This window comes from Psittacula echo (genome assembly GCF_963264785.1).
Source record: "Psittacula echo genome assembly, chromosome: 1".
Taxonomy (NCBI): domain Eukaryota; kingdom Metazoa; phylum Chordata; class Aves; order Psittaciformes; family Psittacidae; genus Psittacula; species Psittacula echo.
Genome location: NC_137735.1, coordinates 91,140,722 through 91,167,996, shown reverse-complemented (window position 1 = coordinate 91,167,996; position 27,275 = coordinate 91,140,722). Strand labels below are relative to the sequence as shown.

General features: G+C 37.5%; 1 protein-coding gene across 2 annotated transcripts in view; it reads left to right on the top strand.

Annotated features, from left to right (window-relative positions):
* Positions 1 to 27,275, top strand: part of POLR3B (RNA polymerase III subunit B) — a 76,576-nt gene that overhangs the window by 24,012 nt on the left and 25,289 nt on the right. For both annotated transcript variants that reach the window (XM_080625852.1, XM_080625853.1), the window contains exons 13-22: positions 3,766 to 3,927; positions 6,615 to 6,815; positions 7,876 to 8,038; positions 9,677 to 9,830; positions 11,617 to 11,691; positions 12,442 to 12,540; positions 16,044 to 16,171; positions 23,327 to 23,536; positions 25,394 to 25,552; positions 26,968 to 27,085. In XM_080625852.1, coding sequence (XP_080481978.1) covers positions 3,766 to 3,927; positions 6,615 to 6,815; positions 7,876 to 8,038; positions 9,677 to 9,830; positions 11,617 to 11,691; positions 12,442 to 12,540; positions 16,044 to 16,171; positions 23,327 to 23,536; positions 25,394 to 25,552; positions 26,968 to 27,085 — 1,469 coding nt within the window. The remainder of the gene's footprint in view (positions 1 to 3,765; positions 3,928 to 6,614; positions 6,816 to 7,875; positions 8,039 to 9,676; positions 9,831 to 11,616; positions 11,692 to 12,441; positions 12,541 to 16,043; positions 16,172 to 23,326; positions 23,537 to 25,393; positions 25,553 to 26,967; positions 27,086 to 27,275) is intronic.

Below are 27,275 nucleotides of genomic sequence, written 5' to 3'. Positions count from 1 at the left end.
CAGTTCTTTGTCCTCATTTTTTTTTTTTGTTTCTAATGCAGCTTGCTTTGTATGGGTGAGATATGGAACAGCACCAAAATCCGGCACCCTGGAAAGCAAGGGATTTCTACCCTGTGACAAAAGAATACCGCCTTGACTTCAGAGATTGCCTAATCCCAGCTGTTCTGATAATATAATTAAGGCTGCCTAATGTCTTTAATTTTGCAACCAGTTTGTGTGAAAAGGAGAATTTGGCACTCTAAAGGCTTAAACGCTAAATAGCAATCTCAAGGCGCCTAATTAGAATTCTCTGACATTAAGCTAATTGGTGAAACTGTATTTCAGCAGCTTAACTTCTTTATTAATTTTTCTTAGCATTTTCAATGAAAATCAATTGATGAGCTGTCAGTATTTTTGTTTTCTGAAATATAATTTGCTCTTCAGTGCTCCTGTCTGAAGCAGGCTGAAACGCCCTGGACTAACTACGAAACCCATTGAATATTATCACTGGCATTCCATCCTTTTTCTTTAATCTCTTGCTCTTGACCTAAATAATGCAGTTATTGTGAGATTCAACTTTGCCAGATAGTCAGAGCTCTTACAGACCGCGAGTCTGGGAGTGAAATTAGCAAACTGATGCCTTTCAGACTGGCAGATAGTAGCAAGTTTATGTACTTGGGATGTAACTTACTTTATTAGTTCAGAGAAGGGGAAGGATGGTGTGGCTTTATAATCCCTATGGCATGTGGAATTTGGGGATTTTTGCAATTTTATGATCAAGAAATATGAGAAATTTTCTGAAGTGAATTTTTCGGATGTTCTATTGAATGTTTTGTTAAATGTTTAAGTTCTGCTCAAACCTTTTGAGATCAAATGTATGCCATGATGGAGTGCAAAAGAGTCTAGCTGTTATTTGACAAGACATCTTAAAACTGTGCACATCCCTTCCTTTTACTTTTTCCCTACTTTTGCAATAATTCCCTCAAAATCTAGGTTTTGGAGACTCCAGTGAGTTCTCCTTTCTAATATCGCTTCATAAAAGATGCTTTTATTTCTGATGAAAATACAATTTAAATGAACTGTGGCATCACAGGTGAGTTGAAGGTGACTGGATTTCTGTTGGCAGTGGTGAAAGGGTACTCCCTTGTACCTATTAATGGTACTAAAAGCATCAGGAAGAGAAAGAAGGTGTACAACACCTTCCTCTCATGCTAAGGCCAGGTCTTAAAAAAAACACTAGACTAGTTTTCAGCAAAACCTCTCTGTTCAGAATGGAAACAGGGTTCCATTTTTGCCAAAGGTTTGCCCACAGTGTGTATTATTGCTGGTTTTACAATTTAGTGGCTGAACACTACGTGTTATGGAATCAGAATAGTTAGGGTTGGAAAGGACCTTAAGATCATGTAGTTCCAATGCCCTTGCCATGGGCAGGGACACATCACACTAAACCATGTCACCCAAGGCTCTGTCCAGCCTGGCCTTGAACACCGCCAGGGATGGAGCATTCACAACCTCCTTGGGCAACCCATTCCAGTGCCTCACCACCCTGACAGTAAAGAATTTCTTCCTTATATCCAATCTAAACTTCCCCTGTTTAAGTTTGAACCCGTTACCCCTTGTCCTCTCACTACAGTCCCTGATGAAGAGTCCATCCCCAGCATCCTTGTAGGCCCCCTTCAGATACTGGAAGGCTGCTATGAGGTCTCCACGCAGCCTTCTCTTCTCCAGGCTGAACAGCCCCAACTTTCTCAGCCTGTCTTCATACAGGAGGTGCTCCAGTCCCCTGATCATCCTCGTGGCCCTCCTCTGGACTTGTTCCAACAGTTCCATGTCCTTTTTATGTTGAGGACACCAGAACTGCACACAATACTCCAAGTGAGGTCTCACGAGAGCAGAGTAGAGGGGCAGGATCACCTCCTTATGTCTTCCTTATGTCTTATGTGTTCCTTATATCTTGTAGAGTAGACTGTTAAAGATAATCCAGTCTTGCTCCCCATAAATGCCGTTGGGAGCATTTTATTGCAAATCACATATCTGCCTTGAGTTCTCAGATTTTATTTGTTATATTTTTATTCTTAAATGCATTTGTGATGCCAGTGAAAAGAGTAGCTTATATAATTTAGTTAGCTGCTTTACAGTGTCATTTGCCAAATGCTTTGGTCAGCCTAGCGGAGGCATGTAGGCAGAGGGGAGCAAATGAAAGCTAGTGGCCTATCCCAGTGACAAAGAAATGAGTGATTTGCTTTCTTATTTCCAGAAGGTGAGGAAAAGTTTGGATTATGTCTGATGGAGACAGTTAAAATTCAGTTTAATTCTGCACATGCAAAATTAAACAGTACAACTGACTCCAGAATGTCTTAGCTTGTGGTGGCTGAATACCTAGTTTGTTCAGTCCTACAATGCTTTGTATACTGGGAACTATCGTTTCTGGCATTGGTAGCTGCTGCATTTGTAGTTCTTCTGACACTTAGGAGCTGCTGTAGAATAGAGTCCCAGGATGGGAGAGCCAGGCTTTAGAATTTACATTGCTTGCTTGGAAAGCTAATCATTGTGAACACTTAATATGTATCATGTAATGCAGATTTAAGTGTTTTGGGAAGCTGTTAGTGTCTGCAAGGAGAGGTTGAACAAACTGCAGAAGCAAGGCATATTGGAGAGCAAAAAAAAAAGTCAGATCACAAACTTTGGTAGCCTTTTCCTTTATTTTAAGGACTAGAAGTGATTAGTATACATCTACAGAAAATAATTGGGTTAAATTGCAGCACTTTTGAAAGGTTGTGTTGCTGTTTGGTTTTTTGGTTTTGTTTTTAATTCAGTTCTGCTGTGTTACATAGCTTCTTTGCTTAAACTGTAGACTTTACTCACATAGCAATGATAGTAGCACTTCTAGAAAAGGATATTGAATCAGGTGGACTCTGTGGCTGTAACTGGTTTTCCATAGAGAGTGATGGGCAGAAAGTAGCAGAGTAAAAGTGTATCTGAGTGAGAAAGCTGCCTGCATAACCTGAGATATGTCTTGCCAACTGTCAAGAGCAGAGATTGCTTCTGGGCCCCTAAAAATGCCTCTTTTAGTTTTGCTTGACCAGGAAGAATGGGAACTCTGCACTTCTTGTGTTTCAGTCTGCTCTTGCAAACTGTGCACTGCTTCCAGACTCTGTGCTGCTGAGCTGCTTGCCCTAAGGGCCCCTTTACAGTTGCTTGGGTGTCTGTCTTGTCCATTTTAAATAGTTCCTAGGAGTGGGCACTTTAAGCTGCCTTTTTTCAGTTTTAATGATAGAGAATCTCAAAGTGACTTTTCACTTACTTCTTTACTGCAGTTATTCCATCCAGTATTAGAATAGAAGCTGGTCTTGCCTTCAAATCTTGTGCATAATTCAGGGTTGTACATTTAGGATATTAAATCTTTAAAAGTTTGTGACAAGTAGATCAGATGGATTAGAATGTGATAGTTTAGGAAAAATAGTAAATTGGTAGCATATGGATGAGTAGGCTAAGATATTGTGAAGGAAGAATTAAAGCAAACCAGAAAGAGATGACTGTGTAGGCTTAGGCCATTCTACTTGATTTGCTTTCTATTATAATTTCTTTGATATTGCAGTTTAATTTAACAAAGCAAAAATCTTGTGAGAAAAATATCATTTGAGAAGCAGAGAGGATATTTTTTAACTGACAAGAAGTATAAAGGTAGAAATACTAAATGTATTTATGTCATTCCCACCCTCCCCCTGTTTCCAAGACCTGGAGAAGTATAATTTTTCCCTTAATCCAGTTGTTTTTTATTTCCAGCTTCTTTCTCTCCTATTTGAAGATTTGTTCAAAAAATTTAACTCTGAACTGAAAAAGATTGCTGACCAGGTAATCCCCAAGCAACGTGCAGCTCAGTTTGATGTCGTGAAGCATATGCGTCAAGACCAGATCACCAATGGCATGGTCAATGCCATCTCCACAGTAAGTATTGTTTTCTTTCTAGTATGTAAAGTTTTTCCACCATAGAAACCTTGTAGAGCTAGATGATTTTTAAAGTCCCTTCCAACACAAACCGTTCTATGATTCTGTGGAAATGTATAAATTTTGTTCTGGTGACTGCCATCTTTGACCATAAAAGCAAATCTATTTAGCATTCTTTACAGATTAAAATTGCAAAACGCTGTCATGGGCAGGGCCTTTGGAATTCACTGAAGAATCATTAATCATCAAACCACTTTTTATTCCACCATTTATTTCAAAGTGATGTTTTGGTGTTTGTGAAGGAATGGTAGAAACAAGCAGATTTCAAATAGTGATCATGTTGGTATTTATCCAACTTGATTCCTTCTAGGTTCTACTTGACTATGTGGTTCATGGTATTTTTTTATTACCTGGATTTAGCTAGGGTCGCATTATATGATCTGTCCAAAAGGTGGTTGAAAAACAGCAGGAAAACATCACGAACAGAAGATAACTGGGGTGGGGATGTAGGCAAAAAACCCAAAGCCAACCTGAATTTTTAGCTCTTTAAGAGCAGTGCCTTTTTGTTGATACGATATCGCTAGTATGAGCAAACTTGCAGCGTAGAAATAAGTACTTCTCTGCTAATGATACTGAAGTATTTAACAGGGAAAACTGCTACATGCAAAAAAAAACCCCATACTTAAATCTTTAAATATTTGTTTTGATTAGCTCTTAGCCTGTGTCTGCCTCTACTAGAATGGATATTTTCATTTGCACCAGTGGACAAGGATAAAAATAAAATTACTAGCTTTGTCTCTGACCTTGCATGTCTGCAAGAGCAATTTGTGAGATGGTTCCTGAAATCTAGCTCCTAGCTTGTAAGTGACTTCGAAATCCATGATTTTTTAAGAAATTAGATTAGTCTGAGTATTTTAGTAGCTGGTAAAAATTGTGCAACTTAATATTTAATCTTTGGAACTCTTGAGAGGGCTTTTCTGCTTAGCATGAAACTGAGTTTTTTCTTCGGTTCTTGTACAAAATTAACCATACAAATTGCATCCAAAACCACCAACAGTCTGTTACTTGCAAATCCCAGTGTTAAAGCTTATGACTGTTTAATTTTATGAGTGCTCCAAAATGTAGTTAAATCTCTACAGTGCACGTAACCAAAACAATTGACAGATTTGTTTCTGTAAATGCTAGTGCTTTCTCCTAGCTGGTGCCAGTTTTTCCGTTTGGACTGACAGAGATAAATCTGCAAACTATTCAGTACATATTGTAAAGTCTTCCTTCTTCCACTATCTTTGGACTTTTGTTTTTTTACTGCCACATAAGCAGTTAAACACCATCTGCTCTTAAGCATTGAAAATAATTTCTCAGGAACAATGCCCAGTGCATATTATTCAAGAGATTAAGCAAATGCCGTAAAAATCATTCTTGGAAATAACAGTCCCCAGTCTCTCCAGAATGCTTCAATGATAGTCTCAAAGAGCATAAAATAACTCAGTAAATTCATAATTACACCAGAAGCATGCAAAAGAATTCATAGCATTACTGTATCAACTGTATGGTGGTGTTCAGTGATACTTGCTATAAGTCTTCTTTTTATCCTGGAAAATAACAGAAGAGAGGGTAGGTAAAGCAGTAATGCCGCAGGCCTAATTTCAGCATCTGCAGAATCATCCAGTGCCACTGAGAGAGCAACTTTTCAGTTCACAGGAGTTTTCAGTAGGAAATTCCCCACTGGGGATGGTCTCACAACAAATTAGCAGAAGGCAATCCTTGGGAAAGTGTAACCTTTGAAAACTTCATTGCATTTGGACTGACCGGTGGCATGGTGGCTGGGGTAAACAGTAGTTGGGACAGAAACCTGCTCTATCTACTGACTCAGGTGTTGGGAGCTGTATATGAGTAGATGTCAAGACATCAAAACTTGTAGCAGCAAGTTTCAAGATCTTACAGTAGAGATTATTAAATCTGCTTGGCATGGAGACATAACTGTGTCCTACAACATACGCTGAACTCTCTGTCATCCTAATTAAACCCACAAGTGATACTGCATGTGACAATCCTCAAACATGAAATCTGTGACCATCCCTACCAGAGAAGTCAGATAAACCAAATGCCCCCCACTCTTCTTCTATGAGAAGACACATCAGTGAGCCTTTTTCTTCTGGATTCTAAAAGACTTCAAGAGCGTACAGATGGGTTTGATGTCAGACTTCTCCAGCATGAATGCATGTTTTTCCTACAAAAATAACAAACCATGAAAAAGGCAGAACTGAAACTTTGTGGGATGTATTGTGAAAGTGTATTTCACTCAAAATATCTTTTAAAAAAGGAACTAAAAAAAATCTATAAAGGTAGAACAGGAAATAATTTAATTTAGCTAAATTTGAGTATTCATTTACCTGTGAGGGACACATGATGAAGAATCCTGGTGTGATTGAATGTATATTAGCAAAAGTATCTTCTTATCTGCCAGAGCAGTTTTCTGTTTAAACTTAAAAATACTTAGTACAAGTATGTTAGAATTAGTAGCTTATATGCAGATAGGTAATCAGAAATTTGTTTTATGTAAATGGGCATCATTTGCTGTGTAGAGCTGCTCATATCATTCTGTCTAGGTTCTGAAAAAAGACAGATATTGTTGAGACAGGGATAAACTGCAATAACTTTTCTGAAACAGTCACTTTATTCTATAGGGAAACTGGTCTCTGAAGAGATTCAAAATGGACCGCCAAGGTGTGACGCAAGTATTGTCCCGCTTGTCTTATATATCTGCCCTGGGAATGATGACTAGAATCTCTTCTCAGTTTGAAAAGACAAGAAAAGTGAGTGGTCCTCGGTCACTCCAACCATCTCAATGGGGGATGCTCTGCCCATCCGACACTCCTGAAGGAGAGGTGAGGAACTGCTATTTTGCTTTCAGTATTTCTTGTCTCGAGGAATGGAGACACTGCTTATTTTGAAGCAGGTGAGCCTCCATCAGAGGAAGAATTCTGATGAGGAGGTTTCTGGAGAAATAATTATCCTCAGCTTGATAACTTCTATGTCTTCTCACATCCCATCTATTTATATCCTGGTCCTCCTTACTATATTACCTTTTTAATCCTACCTGAGAGGACTGTCTGGAAACTGTTCAGAAATCGTTTGGCTGCATGGGAATGACATGCTGATTCCCAGTTTTGCTCTATTGATCAGAGCAGAGAGGAGTCCTAAACTCTTACCCTTCTGTTCCATAATAAACTTTCTGCTCTGAAATTGCCCTGTCAACCTGCAATTTTTCTAGAAACATTTATTATTACAGAAACACCTTTACCCTACAGTTTGAGGAAGAGCACTGTCATATCTTTTACTTTAAAGACATCATCCAGCTCTTTCAACCAGATGTTTGATAGTGGCAGTCTTCTTTTTTTCCCCCTGAATAGAAAGTACTGGGGGAACCTTGAACTTTCTGGCATAAATATGTAGTTAATATGAGCTAGTCTCATTAAGCAGCTGAAGTGAAATTGCACTGTTTAAGATACTTGGTTATTTTTCATTTTAAAATGTTGAAATTTGTGTTAGAACATACTGGATGTTTGGCAAATTGATAAATAGACTGGTTTTGTATTTCCATTATGCTTTTAAGTAGCTGTTGCTTTAAAGAGAGAAATACAGGGTTATACATGGTTGGATAACTTAAGAGCTACAACTTCATCACCTATATTTTTTATTAGTTTGTAAAAGCTAAAACATTACATTTCAGTGTAATAGAGAAAAATCATCCTTTCTTCCCTCTTAATTTTCAGTGTAGTTGATTTGGTTCATTTGTTTCACTTTATACTTAGCCTTTTTTTATTGTTCATAAGTACTGTTAGTAGTAGTAATACTGTTACCACTATTAGTAGTAGTAATACTTTGGATTAAAATGGATAAAAAATGGTTTTTGGTTTTGGGTTTGTTTTCTTTTTTTCATTTTAGGCTTGTGGTTTGGTTAAAAACCTTGCCCTCATGACTCACATTACTACAGATATGGAAGATGGCCCAATTATTAAATTAGCTAGTAATCTTGGAGTTGAAGATGTCAACTTGCTCTGTGGTGAAGAACTTTCATATCCAAATGTGTTCCTTGTTTTCCTTAATGGTATGTAGCTTTTCAGCAGTCTTGACTGATTTGTGGCTGATGGAGAGTTAGGTTTACAAGTTCAGAGCTTTATTCACAGCAAGTATTTAATTTTGCTGTAATCTTTGTGTATTTTATTTTTATACTTACTCATGCAAGTGCCTTTAAAAACAGAAAGGAAACACCAATAGTTTGCAAAGTTTAGCAATGCTACTCTCTTTAAAACTACCTTTTAAAGGGAAACTTGCTTTGTGAATGGTTAGAAAAAAATTAGACCTTGGAAAATAGGCCTTTTTGTTAAAGGGATGATTTGACATACGTGCTTTTCATCTGCACACTTATGTTCCTTCTACGGCTTTCTATTATCTACAGGTACCATGATATCACGTTTCAAAATATTGACAGGTTAAAAACTACGACTGCGATTTTTACAGTAACCCTTTGTCAACAGCATCTACTTCCAGGGACCAGTATTTAATATCTGTCACCATGAATAAGTTCTCCATTTACCTTTGAATTAAACAGCAGTTGTTCTTCAGTCCTGCCTTTTCCCAGTAACATAAAATCAGCACTTGACCAAACTACATTGCTTTGCTCTGCTTTTCTGCAGCAGTATGTTAAAGATAAGGTTCAGTGATACCATGTGCACTCTTTTCTGTCTTGTTTTATTTTCCAAAGGGGAGTGCAGAGCAGAATTAGACTCTTCCTTCACAAGCTTAATCTGTTGTATGCAACAAGGTAGTTAGGTTCCTACGTGTAGGTGTTCAAGTACTAATGAGGCAAAACAATTTACTATTCAGTCTACTAGTTTGTGGGTTTAATCCATAAAATGTTTCAGGCTTATGGGTGGCTGACTTGATTCTGATTTAAACTTGTAACCCAAGAGGGCAGAAAAATCTTTTAAGTACAAATCCTTTAAGCTATAAAGATCTTTTTTTGACTTACAAACTCCCCACACTATTATGCTTTTTCTCCTCCCTTAAAGTTTTGTTTAAAATGACACCATAGTCATTTTACATATTAAGATAACTTTGGTAAGGTGACTCTAAATGAATTTTACTCTCTTGTTCATTAAGAGAGTAAAATACTCATCATCAATAGAGTAAGATGCTCATCTTGTTCATCGTACTGAAGTACATCAAAGTACTTAATTATGCACTAAAGTGCCCTGCTTACATAGCAGTAGCTTCTTGAGCTAAGTTCCTGAAGGAGGAATTATGGTGCTGTTGTGAATGATCACATATATCAAAAATACCAGGTCTTTCCAAAATTTCTGACAAGGCAGCAAGACAGTTCCTTGGTCTGTTCTCGGAAACCTTGGATTCATTTCAGTACAGGTGAAATTACAGGTTTCAGAAGTGTTGTTTGCTTGTACACTAGTTGCTGAATGGGCACCTGAGCAGAAACATGGTTTCTGAAGCTTTTTAGGAGGCAAATAGATAGATGACCTGTGAAATTCTGATACTTAGGGATTTTATGTTTCCTGAGAGAAAAAAAAGCCCATTCTTATTCATGCCAGAAAAGGGAGATTTTATGACAACTCCTGTTACTTGCAAGAGGTAGGAAGTACTTCTGTGCACGCTAGATGTGATCAGAATATCTAAGTAGAGTTTTGGATATGCAAAGAATGCACAATGGATTTCTTCTCTTTCTGAACAGGTAACATCCTCGGTGTCATACGTGATCATCAGAAATTAGTGAACACATTTCGGATAATGCGTCGGGCAGGTTATATCAATGAATTTGTTTCCATCTCTACGAATCTTTGTGACAGATGTGTCTACATTTCCTCTGATGGAGGCAGATTGTGCAGGTAAACACCAAAATTCTCTCACTAGTGAACTTACTATAAACATTGTTTTATACACTGTAAATACACTGGGCTAAGAGTTTCCATGGGTACAGATATAAGCAAATTCAGTAGGACTTGACCATCTTTTTTTCTGCATAAATAGCCCTCCCTCAAAACAGACAGGTCTGAAAAACATCCTGTATAGTCGAGCAACCTAAAAAAAAGAACAAAAGCCCAGAGAAATCTGATTTATCTGTAAACAAAATTCAAAACAAATTCTTTCTTTTATCTTCTTAAAAAGCGTGAGAGGGGATTAAAATCAACCTGATTGGCAACTCTAGTAATATCCAATGTCCTCAGAGAGGTTTTTTGCTTCCTGTGAAGTGAGAAACAAGCAGCCATTAGTCTGGTATCCCATGGGTGTGATACTATGTTTTAGAATGAGAAGCTACTCGCTGTCTTTACTTCTGGTGCAAAACTTCCTCAGGTGTGTATACCTGTTTGTTATAATACCAAGAAGTATGTCTTCCAACTTTGGTTTTTTTTCACTACTTACCCTTAAGTAGGTAGGAAATTCAGTAAACCAATAAGGAAGGTCTCTGCCTTGAGATGCGTTTGCTCTTTATTAGACATAGGAAAGCAGAAAGGAATTGGGTGTCTAAAATGACAAAGAATGGAACATAACGTTTTGAGATAGAAAATCATGTTCATTTATAGCAGAGAATAGAAACTCCGGTCAGATTATGGTAACAGTGTGCAACTAGTTCAAAAAGGGAGTAGCCCACTAGCATTGACTACTTGTGTGCATATTTTGTGTGTACTTTAAAGAAGCAGCAGTTACAACTGCAGTTGGCATTCCACCTTATTCATTAATTGAATTTCAGAGTATGTTGAAAGTTGGAGGTAAACTAGAGGCTCCAAAATAGTACATGTACAAACTATCAGTTAATCATGCCTCAAGAGATACACAGTAGGTGCATATTCAGTGGCAGAGAAAGCACTTCTCCAGTCAGGGCTAATATCAGCCATTCTGCAGGTTTGGAGATGCAGTACAACTTCTGATTTGTAATATAAAGACAAGTGATATCATGTAGATTTCCAGGAGTTTACCAAGTTTGCTTTGTGGCAACACCACCCTGCAATTGTTCAGCTACCCCCATTAACCATTTGAAAGTAGTCTTCAAACTGTTATTTAGACTTCAGAGTGGACTCCACAAGTATCTTGTAGCTATTTGCTGCTCTTTATAAGAGCAACTTGTCCAAATAGCAACAGCCCTTGACATTTCATTCTTGCATACCATCCTTTGTGTCAGTGTTTTTGTCTGGTAAGGAAGCCTTCAGAGATCCATGTGCTGTTGAAATTTATGGATTTATCTGAGGTCACCCATAGTAAATGCCTGTAATTTACATTATATAAGTAACAGCAAAATGCATTCTTGTATGTGGACACTTAAGCACAAACTGTTCACTCAGTGTTGTATGAAGTTCCTGCAGTATCCATAGAACTTAGTGCTGTTCTTAGATTTGTAGATTGGGAAACCAAATCTTTTAAAGCCAACTGCAAGATGTGTAGGTAAAACTTATAAAACATTAGTTTAAAGATTTAGAGGGGGAAAAGAAGCTTCCTCCTCAAAATGGAAATCTTAACTTTTCTTGTTTACTTTTTGGGTACTTCATAGACAATATATCAGTTCAGGATATCTATGTATCAAACCAAAGTTTGAATAATTACTGTATTTGTGTGTTACCTGCCTAAATATTTGTTATGATAATACTTTTGTTGTTTTGGTTTTTATTTTAATTGTAGACCCTACATAATTGTCAAGAAGCAGAAACCTGCAGTTACAAACAAGCACATGGAAGAGCTGGCTCAGGGATACAGGTACACAATTCAAGAAGACCGTATTCGTGTTTACTAAGTAAATACCGTGTGGAACTACTTCAGTCAGTCAGTATTTCAGTATTTTGGGGTTAGCTATGTAGAGAAGTTTACTCTCTTAGATAAATTAATAACTGGTGTATTTTAGATTTAAAGTCTTAATTAAGTCTAGTGGTCTTTTTACTGCTAAGAAATTGGTAATTATACAGAATAAATACATCTCATAGGCTCATCTTTTTGCAAGTGGAAGGCCTGAGACAGTATCGTCCTTCTCCTCATTGAAAAAATCAAACATTTTGAAGGAGTATCAACGTGATTGCCCTGAACTAGGGACATTCAGAATTAGTTTTGAAACTCCTTGCACACTCTTAGTTTGGTTGTTTAAAATAGCACACACAGAAGTGTTTAAATTTAGCTCTAAATAAATTTTGCCAACCATTGCAAAAACTCACTAGATTACCCTTAAATTTGCTCACATTTATGGTGATGATGAGTACATGCAGGAAGATTTTATTTAGTTGGTCAGATAAATGGCATTGGTCAGCCAGACTGCGCATCAGTAAATGGGCAAGGGGCTTAATTTTAAAAAATACGTTTTCTTTAAATATGCAAAATGGGCAAAACTTTTGATGTAAAAGTATTTTTCTAGTGTAGCTTCTACACATCACATTCCTCCAATATACGTATTATGTATTTGTGCAGAAATACAAGCAAAGACAGTACTCCTAGTGTAATTTTTTAATCTAACTGTAGGAATTTTGAAGACTTCTTGCACGAAGGCCTTGTTGAATATTTGGATGTGAACGAAGAAAATGACTGTAACATTGCACTATATGAACATACAATTAATAAGTAAGTATGCATTCAGATGAAACACTGGTACAGTAAAAGTTTTCGTAGGGTGACTCTCTGAAATGCAACCGTATTAATAATGTTGCTGTTTTCACACACACTGCACCATTGCAGTATGGTTTCCTTGGTTGAAACAACTCAAGATGAAAGCTAAAGAATGAAATCTGTTTACACATCCTAAATTTTATCCAGGGTGTGGTTACAAAAAGGGGTTTAGCTTTTAGGTTGCGGGGATCTAAACTACAAAATACTTGAAGATATATCCTGTTTCTTTTGTTCTAATGATTGGGCTGCTCATCATAAGTAATTTTATACAATAGGAATCTACAAGGAAAATGGTTACATGTGTTAAATCATGATCCTAGCATGTCATGACTGTTATTTGGGAAAATCTGTATGGCTGTAGAGAGTCCCTAAGCAACCATCTTACACTTTGACTTTTAGATGCATGATAGGCCCTGATAAAAACGCCTGTATCGTTCTGTGTGTTCTTTACCCTATAAGTTAAACCCATTCCTGGTATGTGATTTTCATTTAGAAAGGTTTCTAGATTTGTTGTGGTTTCCATGTATCTGAAGGACCTGGTGCTTTGTTTTTTTCCCTGTGTCTTGTGGCTGTGATAAAGAGTCTATATTAAAAGAAGAATTCTTTTAAATTTTTAAGTCCTCGTATCTTTTTTCTTTTTTTTTTTTTTCTAATGTTTTTCTGACAATATCCTGTCAAGTGAATAGAAGATATTAGAAGATGTTAGAAGTTATCTCCATGAAATGGTTGATCAGTAGATTTATGCAGAAAATGCATTTTCTAAATGTTTTGTCCTGGTCAAGCACTCATGGAAGCCAGCAGGAAGACATCATTGATTTCAGTGGATCTGGATGAGACCTTCAGTTATCTTTAACCTTTGCCAGATGAAATGCATTAAATCTGCTAATTATATTGTATTGCTCCTGTCCAGGCTTTTGAAGACGTTATCACTTTAAGAAATTACTCTTGCATGCCCTTGGCTGGCTTCTGTATACCTGAGAAGAGAAGAGCACACACAATTGCTGTCATTTGTGCCAAAATTAAATAACTTCCACAAAGCACCAGAGCTAAAAAGTTTAAGTTACAGGACACCTGGCACAGCTAGGAATATTAATGGGAGCATATCACATGAAATCACTGTTTAATCAAAAATAGGAGGAGACAGTGAACTTCCAGTAGAGTAGTGTGAGGAAATGATTCTACAATAACTGCCAAGAACTGTGGGAGATTCTTACATTATTCATCAATTTCGTTTGAGTTTAGCTTCAGTGCTTGTAGCTAATAGTGCTGTAAGGTATTTGAGCTTACACTGGATGAGCATGTTTCTGCTTGTGTTTAGTAGTGATATTCCCTACATCCTGAGTAGTTGATTTGTGTACCCCCTTCCCCCAGCTGATCATCTTGCATTTTAAACGGTGCAACCATGTTGGTACAGCTTGTTCTGGTAATACAACTGATGCAATCCACTATTGTGAAGTATCCCATTAACATTCCTGCTTTTGTAATGTAGGGTTCTTTTAGCTACAGTATCCTCTCTTTACCTTCCCAATCCAATTAGAGGGTTTTTCTTTGGAGGATTTGACTCTATTTAATGTGTTCAATTTCTTCCTCACACATTTGTAACTCTGATTTTCAAACTCATGAGATTACCTCCCTTTTTGGGGCTCATTTCTGGCAGTGACATTTTGACTTGCAGAAATTAAACTGCTCTGTAAAGTTTGAAGATCTCTTATTAGCACTGTGGAATACTTCATAAGATGCTAGGATCTGCAGATGTTATATCTTCTTTGGTTGAAAAAGGAAAAATGGAAAAATACCTGTACTGAATACCCTGTCTGAAAATGTATATGTAGTTCCATGCCCTGTTATTTTGTGAACAAATTCACTGACTTCACTGTCAGTAAGTCTTAAGCCTTTTGTTTTATTGTTTGAGAAGTGTCAGCAGTTCTATGAAGTTCTGCAGAATGGGGAGCAGTCTGTGCTTTAAGTTTGCTACTTGCTCCTGAGACCATTTTGCAATTACTTGACTGCAATTAGGATTCTGCCATTCGTTGATTGAAGCCAGGCTTCAATTATCATAGCTGCTTTTTATTAAGTGAAGAAGAATAGTGGCTATCCTCCGACCAGCAGGTGATTTTTAGGTTGTTTGAGGATATTTGTGATTTATAAAGAGTTCTGGGTATGATAAATCATTTCACTAGGTTTGCTCCTCAGAGTTTCCAGGTTTTTCAGTTTTCAAACTTCATTTTTTCCAGTAATACATACATTGTTTATGTAAGTTCCTGCTGGTCCTTGTCTTCAGTCTTGTGGGTAATTCCTCAGCCTTTTTGAGCTTGTGATGCTTTGCTGGCTTGTAAGTGTTGTAAAGATTTTGCCAGTCATTTCCTTTTCCAGGTCTTAAAGTTTTGTAATCAAATTAATGTGATTAACTAATTTTAAAAAGTCTTCCAAAAGACTTCTAAGAGAAGTCAAACATTAAATATGGGATTTCCATAATGCAGTGGGTTAGGCGTGTGGGAGAAGCAATGCATGCGTAAACCCAAGCTCCGTGTGATAACTCCAGAACATTGTGATATTCTTTGGATAGGTGTAGTTAATGTTATCTTTAATTTAGATTTCCCTATTTCCTCATTATTATCTTGACTTAAATTCAGATCTGCTCCAGCCAAGCTTTATTGTACACTCCATCCTTAGTCTTCAGTCTTTCCACTTGCATCCCAATGCATGTTAAGGTTTAATTGTCTTTATTGAACATGGACTTTCTCCTCTGAAGCTCATGCCAAGTGGAACAAATTCTGATATTTCTCAGTCTTTACTCCTCATCCCTGTGTTTTTACATGTTATCGATACTGCCTTTTAACGGTCTAATTACTTCCAAAATACTTGCAGAGCTTTTCCATTAGTGTTTTATTATGCCTTATCACCTATGGCATTGGATCTGTTTTGGGCATAGGTATTTTCCCTCTAACTGACTACATAACAGACCTTGGAAGACTAAAACTACACTTTTATGTTTTCCAGTACCTGAATCTGTTTTGCCCTTCCTTCCTCCACCTCCCCAGTGGATTCCTAAGATCTCTGAGATTTGTAATTTCTTGTGGAGGACTCTCATTACATGAGAAGACATTCCTTAAGGCATTTTAGGTGTCTACTGTATAAAGTGATGATTTATTGTCTTACTGAGCTCCCTCAGGTTGTCGTCATCTGGAGGCTTTTTGTCCACGGTGGAAATTCTTAAACCCTCATTTATTTCTCCTTTATTTCTTCTCATGTGGAAACACTTAAAGCCAAAATAAAGCTTTTTGTAAAAAAGTAAAAAATAAAAAAATCCTATAGCGAATGCATATTTTGAGGTCCTGCTGACTTACGTTTTCCTAAGCAGAATTAACTGAAGTATTATGAGATACTGCTAAGTTAAACAAATTCTAGTGAAGATGTTTGTTTACGAGACTGCTATAATTGGTATTCTTTCCTTTAAGAGATACAACACATTTGGAGATTGAGCCTTTCACACTTCTTGGTGTCTGTGCCGGACTGATTCCATATCCTCACCACAACCAGTCCCCAAGAAACACTTACCAGTGTGCCATGGGGAAACAAGCAATGGGTAAGACTTTTTTTATTCCTTTTTTGAATGTTATGTAGTTTTTGAAGCTACATAGCAGAAGAAACCAGAAATTCTTTCTTTCTAGTTCATGTGAAAGCTTTGCTGAGAAGAGGAAATCGGCTCTTCTTTTTAGCTTTGAGAAGAAAGAATTTACTTCTGAAAGTTGGGAAAATTAAAAGCAAAAATACCATTTAGTTTTACTCAAGGAAGAGCAATCATATCTGCAGGTCTTAATACTTTAAACAAAAAATGGAGAAACTGGGACACTACTGCTTTTTTTGTTGGGTTTTTTTGATAATTGTCGTGGCTTTCACATTTTCAGCCTAGCTGCAAGATTGACAAAGTGTTTTTTTCCTCTTTATGCTCTAATATGCTGTGGGTTTCCAGACAAAAAGAGTTTAAAAGTGTTCTCACAAAGAGAGACAGAGCATGGAAAGAGGAGAATTTCCCTGAATAGTTGAGTAGGTGTCCTAAAAATGAATAAATAAATAATTACATTGACATTAGAGAAGAGTAATCAAAAATGTGAAAGAAAATATTTAGTTACTTGAACACTTCCTGCAGCTGTAGTTTCGATTTTGTGCTTTTTCTGGTTTGGATGAAGAGGACGAGTAACAGCTCTCAGTAAAATGACTGAAAACTGCATCACTTAATAATTGTTTCTACAAATGTGATAGTTGTTCATTAAAACTGAATGGTTTTACGTTTGTTACCATAGATAATTGACACTAGGAAGTTCTAATCCTTCCTTTAGTACACAGCTAAACTAACATTGAAACATCCAAGTCATATGTCCCGTGATCAAGCCAGAGTGAGTCCCAAGAAGAACCTGACCAGTAGTACATCAGTTCAGACAGCTGTATTCAGACTGGTGCTGTACATGCCAGTTTTACGTGTTGTAGTGATGATTTGCTCGCAAGTCGAGACCTGCAGTAGAACAACTCTGTGTCATGGAAAAACTACCACTTCTATTAGGTTTACTAAACCATTTGTTGGATGCTGTGTGTTCAAAACTGAAACGCTGCACCTTTTGTGAGGCTTCTTCAGCAGAATTAATGGCAAAGCAACTGCCTTGTGCTGAACTGTCATGTTTGGTGCATCAAAATAGCAGAAAATAGCAACAGATGCATGTCCTCCCTTTACATTTAAAAATAAAGAGCAGCGATGCAATCTTTTTACTTACAGTTCTCCCCCATCCCATTATCTTTCCCCCACCCCCGAGTCTCTATTTTATGACTATTAGTCTCAGAAGGTTTGGTTAGTTACCACACACAGTTAAGCAGGATCAGTGTGTACAGAAAGCCAATTCAGTATCTGTGGAGTTCTTTTGTAGTTTTCTGTGTGAAGGTTTTTTTCCCGTTTTGTTTTGAGTGTCATTTGCAATTCATTGTCTGTGTTTTCTGAGGTTGGTGTATTCAGCTGCTTTGACCCTAGGTCTTGCACATTTAGCTCCTTGGATACAATCCTCTGACGTTCCTGCTGACGCTAGGAACACAAAAGCCATTGAATATCTTGAGCAATAAAAAAAGCCTTTGTTTCGGTTTGTTATGACAAAACACCTGACTCAAAGAATAAGCAGCTAGATAAAAGTACATTTTAAAAGTTGGCACATGACCTGAGCTGTATTTTACTCTGCCTGAAGTATCTGCAAACACCTGAAAATTTTTATAATAACTGTTAAAAAAAAAAAAGGAAAAAGCCACCATAAGTGACAGTAGGTAGAGGCAGAAAAGATTTTTCTCCAAATTTATTGATCAGTTGACACTTAGAGGATATTCCTGAAACTTTTCACATGGAGGGGGAGTTCTGTTTATATTTAGGAGAAGATGTGATGTAGTGCTTCAAACCCCCACCTTTCAGTAACTATCTTATTTTCTTTCTCCATACTGAAATTGCAGAGCAGCTCCTGGTCCAGCATTGCCATGTAGAGAGTCTCATGTCCAAGTCCACTCTGCCACACCCTTGGCTGTCAAAACCTGGGGGCATGGTAGTAGGAGCCCTGGGGCTCAGACTTGGAAAAGAGAGCCCTGTGCTGCTCAACACTGACCCCCTCTGACCATGTCACGATGCTATGCCAGCAGCTTTGGACGCTCTTAGCTCTTTTTTTAAGCAACATCAAGCCAGGGAAGAGTGTGAAAGCACAAGTAAATGGAGAGTGGACATCAGAGCTTGCAATGGGGTCTGTAATACAGTATCCCTGACAAGCATTAGGTGTTAAAATATTAATGTTTCTGCAGGATAACATTAAATGTCCTGAAAAATGTCCCTTTCATGGGCAGAATGAGTCATCTTGAAGGAATAGGGCTGAACAAACTGGGTTTCAGTGAAATTAAGTTGAAAGAAATCCCTCTGTTTTGGCATAGATAATTTACCATATGTTGCAGGTCAAACTGTAAGACTGAGGGGAAGTTATGATTATGTGGCAAATAGAACAGCAGCTGCAAAGACCTCAGTTCAGTGTTGACATTTCAGTGCAAAGTTAACAGCTGTAGCTTAAATCTGAGAAGTATTTAAGATTAAAATACAAGAGTCTGTGCTGTTTGTGTTCCATGTGTTGCTAAAATAATGTGTAAGAGGATCAAAGGCTCCTACAATTAGTGAAATCATTTTAAAGGGAGCTTCTCAAGTCCATTAGCACATAGTTTGACACGCTGTACACATGTGACTGTGAAGTGTTGTATAAAAGCCTGATGTCAGAAATTAAAACATACACATTTTCCTGCCAGTAATCCACCATATTGCACACGGACATGCACATCTGTGAGAGCATCAGTGTGGGTACACAAAGCAAGCTGTACACCCTCATAGCACGACTGTGCGCTGCACTTTCAACGCATATGTCATTATGTGAGTTTTGAGTAAGGAAAGGAGGGTTCGGGTGCTAAAGATTACTTCAACCTGTGAAAGAGTAGAAGTATTTTAGGGGAGGGTGGTAGGTGGACAAGCTTTGTTGCGAGGTTTATGTTAAAGCAACTTCTTTAATATTACAAAAAACCCCTCTTACTGTATCATGTAAGTACTGCTTTGCTTCTGTGAAATAGCAAAGCCCTTTAAATACTGCCTTACCTTGTACTGTAACCAGCTGAATATGTTAAAATTGAGTTGAGAAGACAAATGTGCTTCAAGGAACTGAGTGCTCAGGGTTGTTGGGTTTTGGCAGTTATGAAAGGCTTGTTAGTAGGATGAGAGCTAACAGAGAACTGAAACAAACTTCAAAGAAAAACCAGCTGTTGCTGGTCATCACAGCTGGACCACAGTATTTGGTGGTGAGGGCTCATTTTTGCCACTGTTCTTTAAGGAGCAGCATTTGCGCTCTGTGACACGGTCTCTTTTTGCCAGCTCTTCTCTCCCTGGTAGCAGGCACAGAAGTGCTGGAACAGAAATGAGCCAGACTACTAACTCCAGTTTACCCATAATCTTTTTAACTGACTTCTTAATCTTTCTCCACTGAAAAGAGTATTTCAAATGCTTAATGTCCAGATCACTTAATACGTGTACTGTGAAAATCTCTCTGAGATGAGTTGGAGTCCCCTCTACAAGGCTTAGTGCAGCATTTAAAAATTCCTTTCTCTGTTGATTTGTGGTCATATGTAAGAACAGAATAGTAGAAAATCCATGGTGAAATCAGGAGAAATACAGTAGTACTGCAGTTCTTTTCTTGCCGTGTGCAATAATAGCCCTTTTGGCTCTTATCTTAAGTAGATTGTTTTCTGTATCCTTCTTATTTTGATTGTACTATGTAATGTTGCTCTAAGTAATAACCAGAGAATTGAATAAATGTTTGTTTTAGCTGGCTATTTGTTCTGGTGAGTTCTCAAAACTGCATCAGAATAAAAATACCCTACTTACGCTAAATATCAATAGATAGCATTTTTATAGTGATTACTTCACACTGAAGAGTGATCAAATGGTACTTAAAAATAGAAAGTAAGGAAATGGAAAAAAAAAGGAGGAATGCACACACACATTCACAATATACCAAGCAAAAGAAAAAAAGAGAAAAGCAAGAAAATTATCTTTGTTGTATCCAGGTCAACCTTGCGTGTTTTGCTTTAAACAGGGCTAATTACCAATGAGAAAAAAAATTGGTTCTTGCTGTTGGGATCATTATAAATGTGGGTCATTGTGAGCAGGGTTTGTTATGGTGAACTTTAATTATACTTTACTTTCACTTGGCTGTTTGGCTGAAGCAAACAAGGGCTCTGCTCTTTCAGAGAGAAAACAGAAATAAAGCTAGTGACTTCCCCCATTTCGACACCCACAGTGAGGTCTCGTCCCAACACAGCGGTCCTCAGAAGACAAGAGCTGCTTCTTAATTTTAAATAGGCAGATTGTGGTTTAAGGCTGTGGTTTGATAGACCAGTCTAGAGAAGGCATTATTTGTATAACCATTAAATCATAGCAATTAGGACAAATATTGTTGGCATACAGCATGCTTTTTGCCTGATCTATTTCACTTGTGTGCTTGAATCATTCTCTAGCTGGCTTCCTTCCTGCTATGGTATCCATTATTTGTACATATGTATATGTTTTCCATTTGATATGAGACAGCGTTCAACTCCTGAAGACTTGACCAAATACAATATATTATTGCAGCTCAAAATCTCAGTGATGTCAATCTCTCATGGCTCGTGGTCTGATAACAAACAGTAATAGTTCTGTTAGGCTCATCTGAACCTCTGATTACAAAACGCCAACTTTGAAATACATGAAGCTCTGAGAGAAAAATAATTTGTATTATATGTAAAAGCGTCAGCTGTAATCCTTGATATATAGAGGATTTCCACAGATTTTTAATGGGGTATAAAACAAGTTTAGCTATGATCAGGTGCTCTGGACATTGTTGCATCTTAGTATCCCTAACCAGTGAACCATAGCAGATATAGCATATAAGCATCTCAGAGGAGAAAAACATTTGCAAGCATTTAAAAAGTGAAAATTGGCATGGCTTTCTTGGGAGAAGATTTCTGTTAACAACAGGAAAACGTACCTATCCATGAAACTTTGAAGATGAGCTTTACAGCAGAAAACCTATCCTGAAAGCACCCAGATTATTCATCTTAGGTGCAGAGGGAAAAATGGTCTAAACCTTAAGTTTTTTATTTGAAATTTTCCTACCTGTGTAGTAGGAAAACCAAGGTGGTTTGTTTTGTTTTGTTTTGTTTTTTTTATCAAAGGGGAATGAAAACAGTGTGTGATACTTAGGCTAAGAGAATATCAGAAGTAATAGGGCTCTCAGAAGGTAGACCTTGAGGGGAGTGACTGGGAAGCTCTTCAGTGTTGATGAATCCAGGCCATATGAGCTTGTTTCTTATGGGACACAGAAAATACTGCTCAGAGATGATTAATTTCATTCTCAAAAAAAAAAAAAAAAAAAAAAGGCAGAAAGGCAGCTGCTCAAAAGCGAGAGACAAGTGAAACCCATCAACTGCACCAAATCTTCCTTGCCATTTGAAAATGCTGTGCCTGTGGCTTCAAATCCTTTTTCTAGAACCAAGACAAGTCCAAGTGTACGAGAGTCAATTAAAACAGTTTATTTTCAGACAGTATCTGTTGAGCTATCTCCTCATTGTCCTTCGAAATAGTCACAGAATCATAGAATGGTTTGGGTTGCCTTAAAGCTCATCCAGTTTCATTCCCCTGCCACCATCAGGGAACACCTTCCCCTAGACCAGGTTGCTCCAAGCCCTGTCCAACCTGGCCTTGAGCACTGCCGGGGATGGGGCAGCCACAGCTTCTCTGGGCAACCTGTGCCAGTGCCTCACCACCCTCATAGTGAAGAATTTCTTCCTAATGTCTAATCTAAACCTGCCCTCACCTGGGGTGGTTTAGGAAGGAGAGCTTAGTGCCAAGGACAGGATAGGTGTCTGGAATGCTCATGATTGCTGCCTGGTTTTAGAAATCTGTTTTTCTAGACATTTTACTTAAATGCAGGAAATTGAAAATTGCAAGTATATGCATCTAAAACATGAAGCTGCCCTCCCCTAAGCAGATTTGTGTTCAGTTGTACTATATTGTGGCCATGTGAAGTCTTCATTCTGCACTGGCTGTTTTCACCCTTCCTTGAAAGCAGCCAGCCTCTGAAATTGCAGGAGAAAATGAAAAAGTTTTGAAAGACTTGCCTCCTAAGCACAGGCACTGCAGAATATTTATCACTTAAAGCTCTAAAACTTTTAACTTTTCAGACTATAATTTCTTAATTACTTAGAGACATAGCATAGTCCTGGTACAGCAAACTCTAATAACATACGATTGCCTTAACTTTTGTTCTGCTACACAGCGGTTTATGTTTCCCTGCTGGGTGTTAATTATTTTTTCCTGGGATTTCAGAAGACACTTTGGCAGTCTGATGGGACAGGGCCAAAAATTTCAGTCTCAAGCTGGGAGGTCTGTACAAAGGATTGAGTTCTGAACCATAAATTTAAAATTAATTTCATGTAAAAAGACAAATATATTGTGAGTGAACTTCTACTGTAGTCTTTCTCGCAATGACACCTCTAATTTCAGAAAGTAAATCAGTCTTGGCTGCTGTTAACTGTATGCTTTGTTCGTGCTTTGTGACATTCTAACGCAGGCTGCTGTTGAGCTAATTATTGCCCAGAAAAGGAAGGAAATATGATGTGGAAGACACAGAGCGTGATCCACAGTTCCTCATGAACTCGATGGGAGTCTTTCTATTGATTCTCATGAAATTTTGGATCAGGTCTATGGAATCAAGTTCAGCTCTCCAGAGAAAACCCTATGGCTATTAGAACAATGTGAATAAAACTTCATGCTTGCAGTTTTAGTCAGTGTCATGGTATTTTAAAAATTCTCATTTGCATTCAGTGATATAGGACCTGACTTCGATTTCTTTTGTTGTTGCTCTTTTTGTCTTGATGCTTAGGTTTTCTGTGTTTAAAGAAAAATAAGTAATTCTTTCTGGAAGCATAAATGAAGAAGCTACTTACATCTTTATTGAAATATAATAATATAAAGTAGTTTTAGTTCTGTCTTTCACAGTTTTCCACCTTTTTTTCCTTAAGAATTTCTATTATCAGATTAAATTCCTCAGTTTGTGGGTTTAGGTAATTTATATCTTGGTAATTTTTTAAGCCAAAACATTTCTTGGTAACTCACTTTGTTCACACAGTTTTGTTTTTCATTTACGTATAGGTACTATTGGATACAATCAAAGAAACAGGATAGATACTCTCATGTACCTTCTAGCCTATCCTCAAAGGCCAATGGTAAAAACAAAAACAATAGAACTGATAGATTTTGAGAAACTGCCTGCTGGACAGAATGCCACAGTTGCTGTGATGAGCTACAGTGGTTATGATATTGAAGATGCTCTTGTCTTAAACAAGGCCTCTTTGGACAGAGGTAAGAACCATCAGTTCTTTCCCGCTTCTCTAGTGTGTGTTCTAGTATGTATTTTCATAAACTTGTTGTCTCCTGGTGTTATCCTAGACTAACTCTTATTGCAGTTAAGAGCAGTACATCTCCAATTAAGAAATCAAATTCCAAAACTGCTTTGTATGCTTTTGTTTGTTTTCTGCATGAATAGTGATTGTAACTCAATGCTTGCAATAGTGTGGTGAAGTTGCCAGCATGGGAATAAATTTCTGACTATGGATATTATAAGAAAAAATGGCTAACTTTCAACCTCAAATAAAAAACAGTAAATGGCCCCTTTTAAATAAATATTTAGTTTACAAAAAATGGGAGTTATTATTTAATCTGTTCTGTTGGGCTTGCTTTATAGATGGTTACCTGGACCTCTGCTCATTACTAACAGAGAGGGTGTCTCATTATTTTCACCAATAAAAAAAGCAATAGGTGAAATTAGACTTCTGAATGTATTTGGGAAAGGAATGGAACGTGTGGCAGTTGTGTCATTGTCAGCTTATGCTCTGAGGGAAAAATGGTAGTATTGCCTGCTTTCTGAGAGAAAATAACAGTGTTTTCCTAAAGCAAAATAATTTAGTGTTTATTCAGAGATAAACCAATGACCTGCCTCCGTAAAATAATAATCTCTGCAGTGCTGTGTAGCTTAAGTAGAAGTATGTAAGCACCAAATATAAGGTAACTAAGTGAAACCAATGCTTGTGCCTGTCTCACTCTCTCCACAGTTCGTCAGCGCTTTGTATTAATGCTACTGGGGGTTGGAGGCGAGTTGCTGTAAAACTTTGTCTCTCTCCCTTTCCTAAATAAATTCCCTTGGGAGAGGACATAGTACAGTGTGATCAAATTGGTTTTAGTTTTGGGTGGCCAAAATCAGATTCTTCCATCACTTCATTCCCCCTACACTCCCTTCCTACTCGTTGCTAGGCAGCAATAATAGTATTCCTAGACATGTATCTTTGGCATTAATGTCTGCCGCATTTAATTTATGCCTCCTTTTCTAAAACAACAACAGGCATGATTTAAAACTGAATGTTTTCTTTTCTGGTAGACTGGTAACATTTACAGGGAGAGCTGTGGTGCTTGTCAGGAGTTACTTGACATAATCTAAAGATATAGACGTACTGTATGTGGCTGCAATGATATTTCAAATGAACGAAAATAAGGTAGGATGATTTGAAAGCCTTTCTCCTGGCTGTTGTAATTCTAAATGCGATGAAAGTGTTTAGTGTTGTGAGTAGTTGCTGTACTTGGAGAGAAATTCCAGAGACGCTACTCTTCTCATCTAAAACCCAAAACAAACCGATTTTATAACAATATATATAACTCAGAATTCTTTCAGATGGGAAAAAAAGTGAGCAACAGGGTGATTATATATGAAAAGCTCCATCAGTACTTTCCTGGTAGGCTAACTTGTGTCAGCCACAAACATGAGTAAAAGTTCAGGTTTCTTAGAACTCCCGAGAGGAAGAGGTGCTGTTCTCATCCTGTCACAGTCTTCTATCCTATGTTATGTCTCTCTGTGAACCACCAAAGGTAAGAGAAATTATGTGTGTGTGTGTGCAGAGGTATGGAAGTGGATTAGCACAACTTCAGAATTAGACTGTAGTCCAATGTCTAAAAAAAGTAGCTTGCATGATCTGATTTTTAAGTTCTGAGCTACTAAGTGTCCATGTACAATGTGATACATATCCAAGACAATGAATAATCTGATTAATAAAAAAATATTTTATGTTCTATCACTCAGCAGGTAGATCAGCATTCTTGGTTTGTTCTGATAGTGTGTTATAAAGAATCTTTGAACTCCTAAGCAAATGAGTTTCTGTTGCATTTTAGGTTTTGGAAGGTGTCTTGTATATAAGAATGCCAAGTGTACACTGAAGCGCTATACAAACCAGACATTTGATAAAGTCATGGGTCCGATGTTGGATGCAGCTACCCGTAAACCAATCTGGCGCCATGAAATTTTAGATGCTGATGGTATCTGCTCTCCAGGTATGTCAGACTACATGTTCGATCATAGCATGTTCATAATTTGAGGTAGAAATTAATGTTCTGTTAGTAATTCTTGTGCACCTTGTTTTATACTGGGTGTAACAAGTTTGTTATTTTTTTTCTTAAAGGTGATGTTATTGTAATGGAAAATTAAAAAATGTTAGCTTCTGAAAGCAGCAGGGTACCAGTCACTGGGGGATTTTGTGCTTTATATTTAGGGAACTTTAAGTAGAAGAGTTAAGTTAACAGTCAACACTGTGAATGTATTGAAGCATTAGAACTTGTATTCCTCTTCTGTTCCTGAACTGGCAAACTTTTGATACTGTAGGTTTTTACTGTTGTCTTTCATATGTTCTGTTGTTGCTTTTTAAGGATAGATTCCTTATTACTTCGATTTCGCATGTCAAAACCTCCTGCCTTGCTATCAGTTAGGACAGTTGCTTGAGGAAGTAAAACCTTGCGTTTTTAACACTTCAGAAATATGTTTGGAGAGAGAAAAGAAAACAAATGCAACTGCATTTAGTTATGAGGATAAGTGTATAAGTTTCCAATGGAAATAAATTTGAGAAAGAATCGTCCCATACTATCATCCTTCAATTAGGAAATGGTTTAATAGATCTGCCAAGATTTAATAAGAAAGGTGCTGTAAAAGGCACTAAACTTAATTCCATTATAGCAACACAACTGAGTCACTTTTTCTCTTTTACACATCACAATGGAGCTTTTGAAGTTAGTTAAAGAAAAAAAGACAAGAATCTCCTGGAGTGTTAGGACACTGTTCTCAGTGTGGAGGTAAAAAACCTCTGTAAAATAGTTCATGTGGACAGCAAAGAGACATAGGCTGAAGTTCAGCGTAATTTTGTGGAGGAGGTTGGAGGCAAGTATTTGATGTGCATTTGTATCATTGGGCATGCTGCTGGTCTGGTTTTCTATGTGATGGGCAGGATAAGGGAATAGAAAGGAAAACAGCTGAAATGAGAGACCCGGAAGCAATAGAAAGAAGTACAAGGAGAGGCTGGAAGTAGTATTACATAACTGCTTGTGGAAATGATGTGATGTCCCGAATACAGGTGTGAATTTATAAAATTTGCCAGTTAGTCTTGCTTGTTAATTTTCTCCATAATTACAGCAAATAACTTCAGATGCTTTTGTGTATTCTTTAGACCCAGGGTATGTTGAACAGCTGTTCTCATAGTGCACCAGAATGCATCTATTCTGTTTTGGTTACCAAAAAAACCCCAACCTAGTTTAATGATTCCCTTACCATATAATAGTCAATAAAATAACATGGCAAACTTCCTGGATATGTTCCTCTCAGTTAGTCCAAGTTATCTTTTTCATGAAGCTTAAAATGTATTTCTAGCATAGGTACCCAGATATGTTTTCATAGTGCTTTTTTTCCTTGTTCTTTATAGGTGAGAAAGTAGAAAATAAGCAAGTCCTTGTGAACAAATCTATGCCGACTGTGACCCAGACGCCTCTGGAAGGAAGTGGAGTGCCTCAGCAGCCACAGTACAAAGATGTGCCAGTAACGTATGTTGCTTCATAACTTTATACTTGGGGAAGGTACTTGGAGGAAAGGTATCTGAGAAAATATTAAGTTCTAGAAAAGTCAAAGGAATATATTTTGCAATATATACAAAAAAGCAAATACCAGAATAGTTTCCTTCCTGCTCTGTGATATCTGCCTTTTTTTCTTTTTTTTTTTTTCAACTCCCAAAAA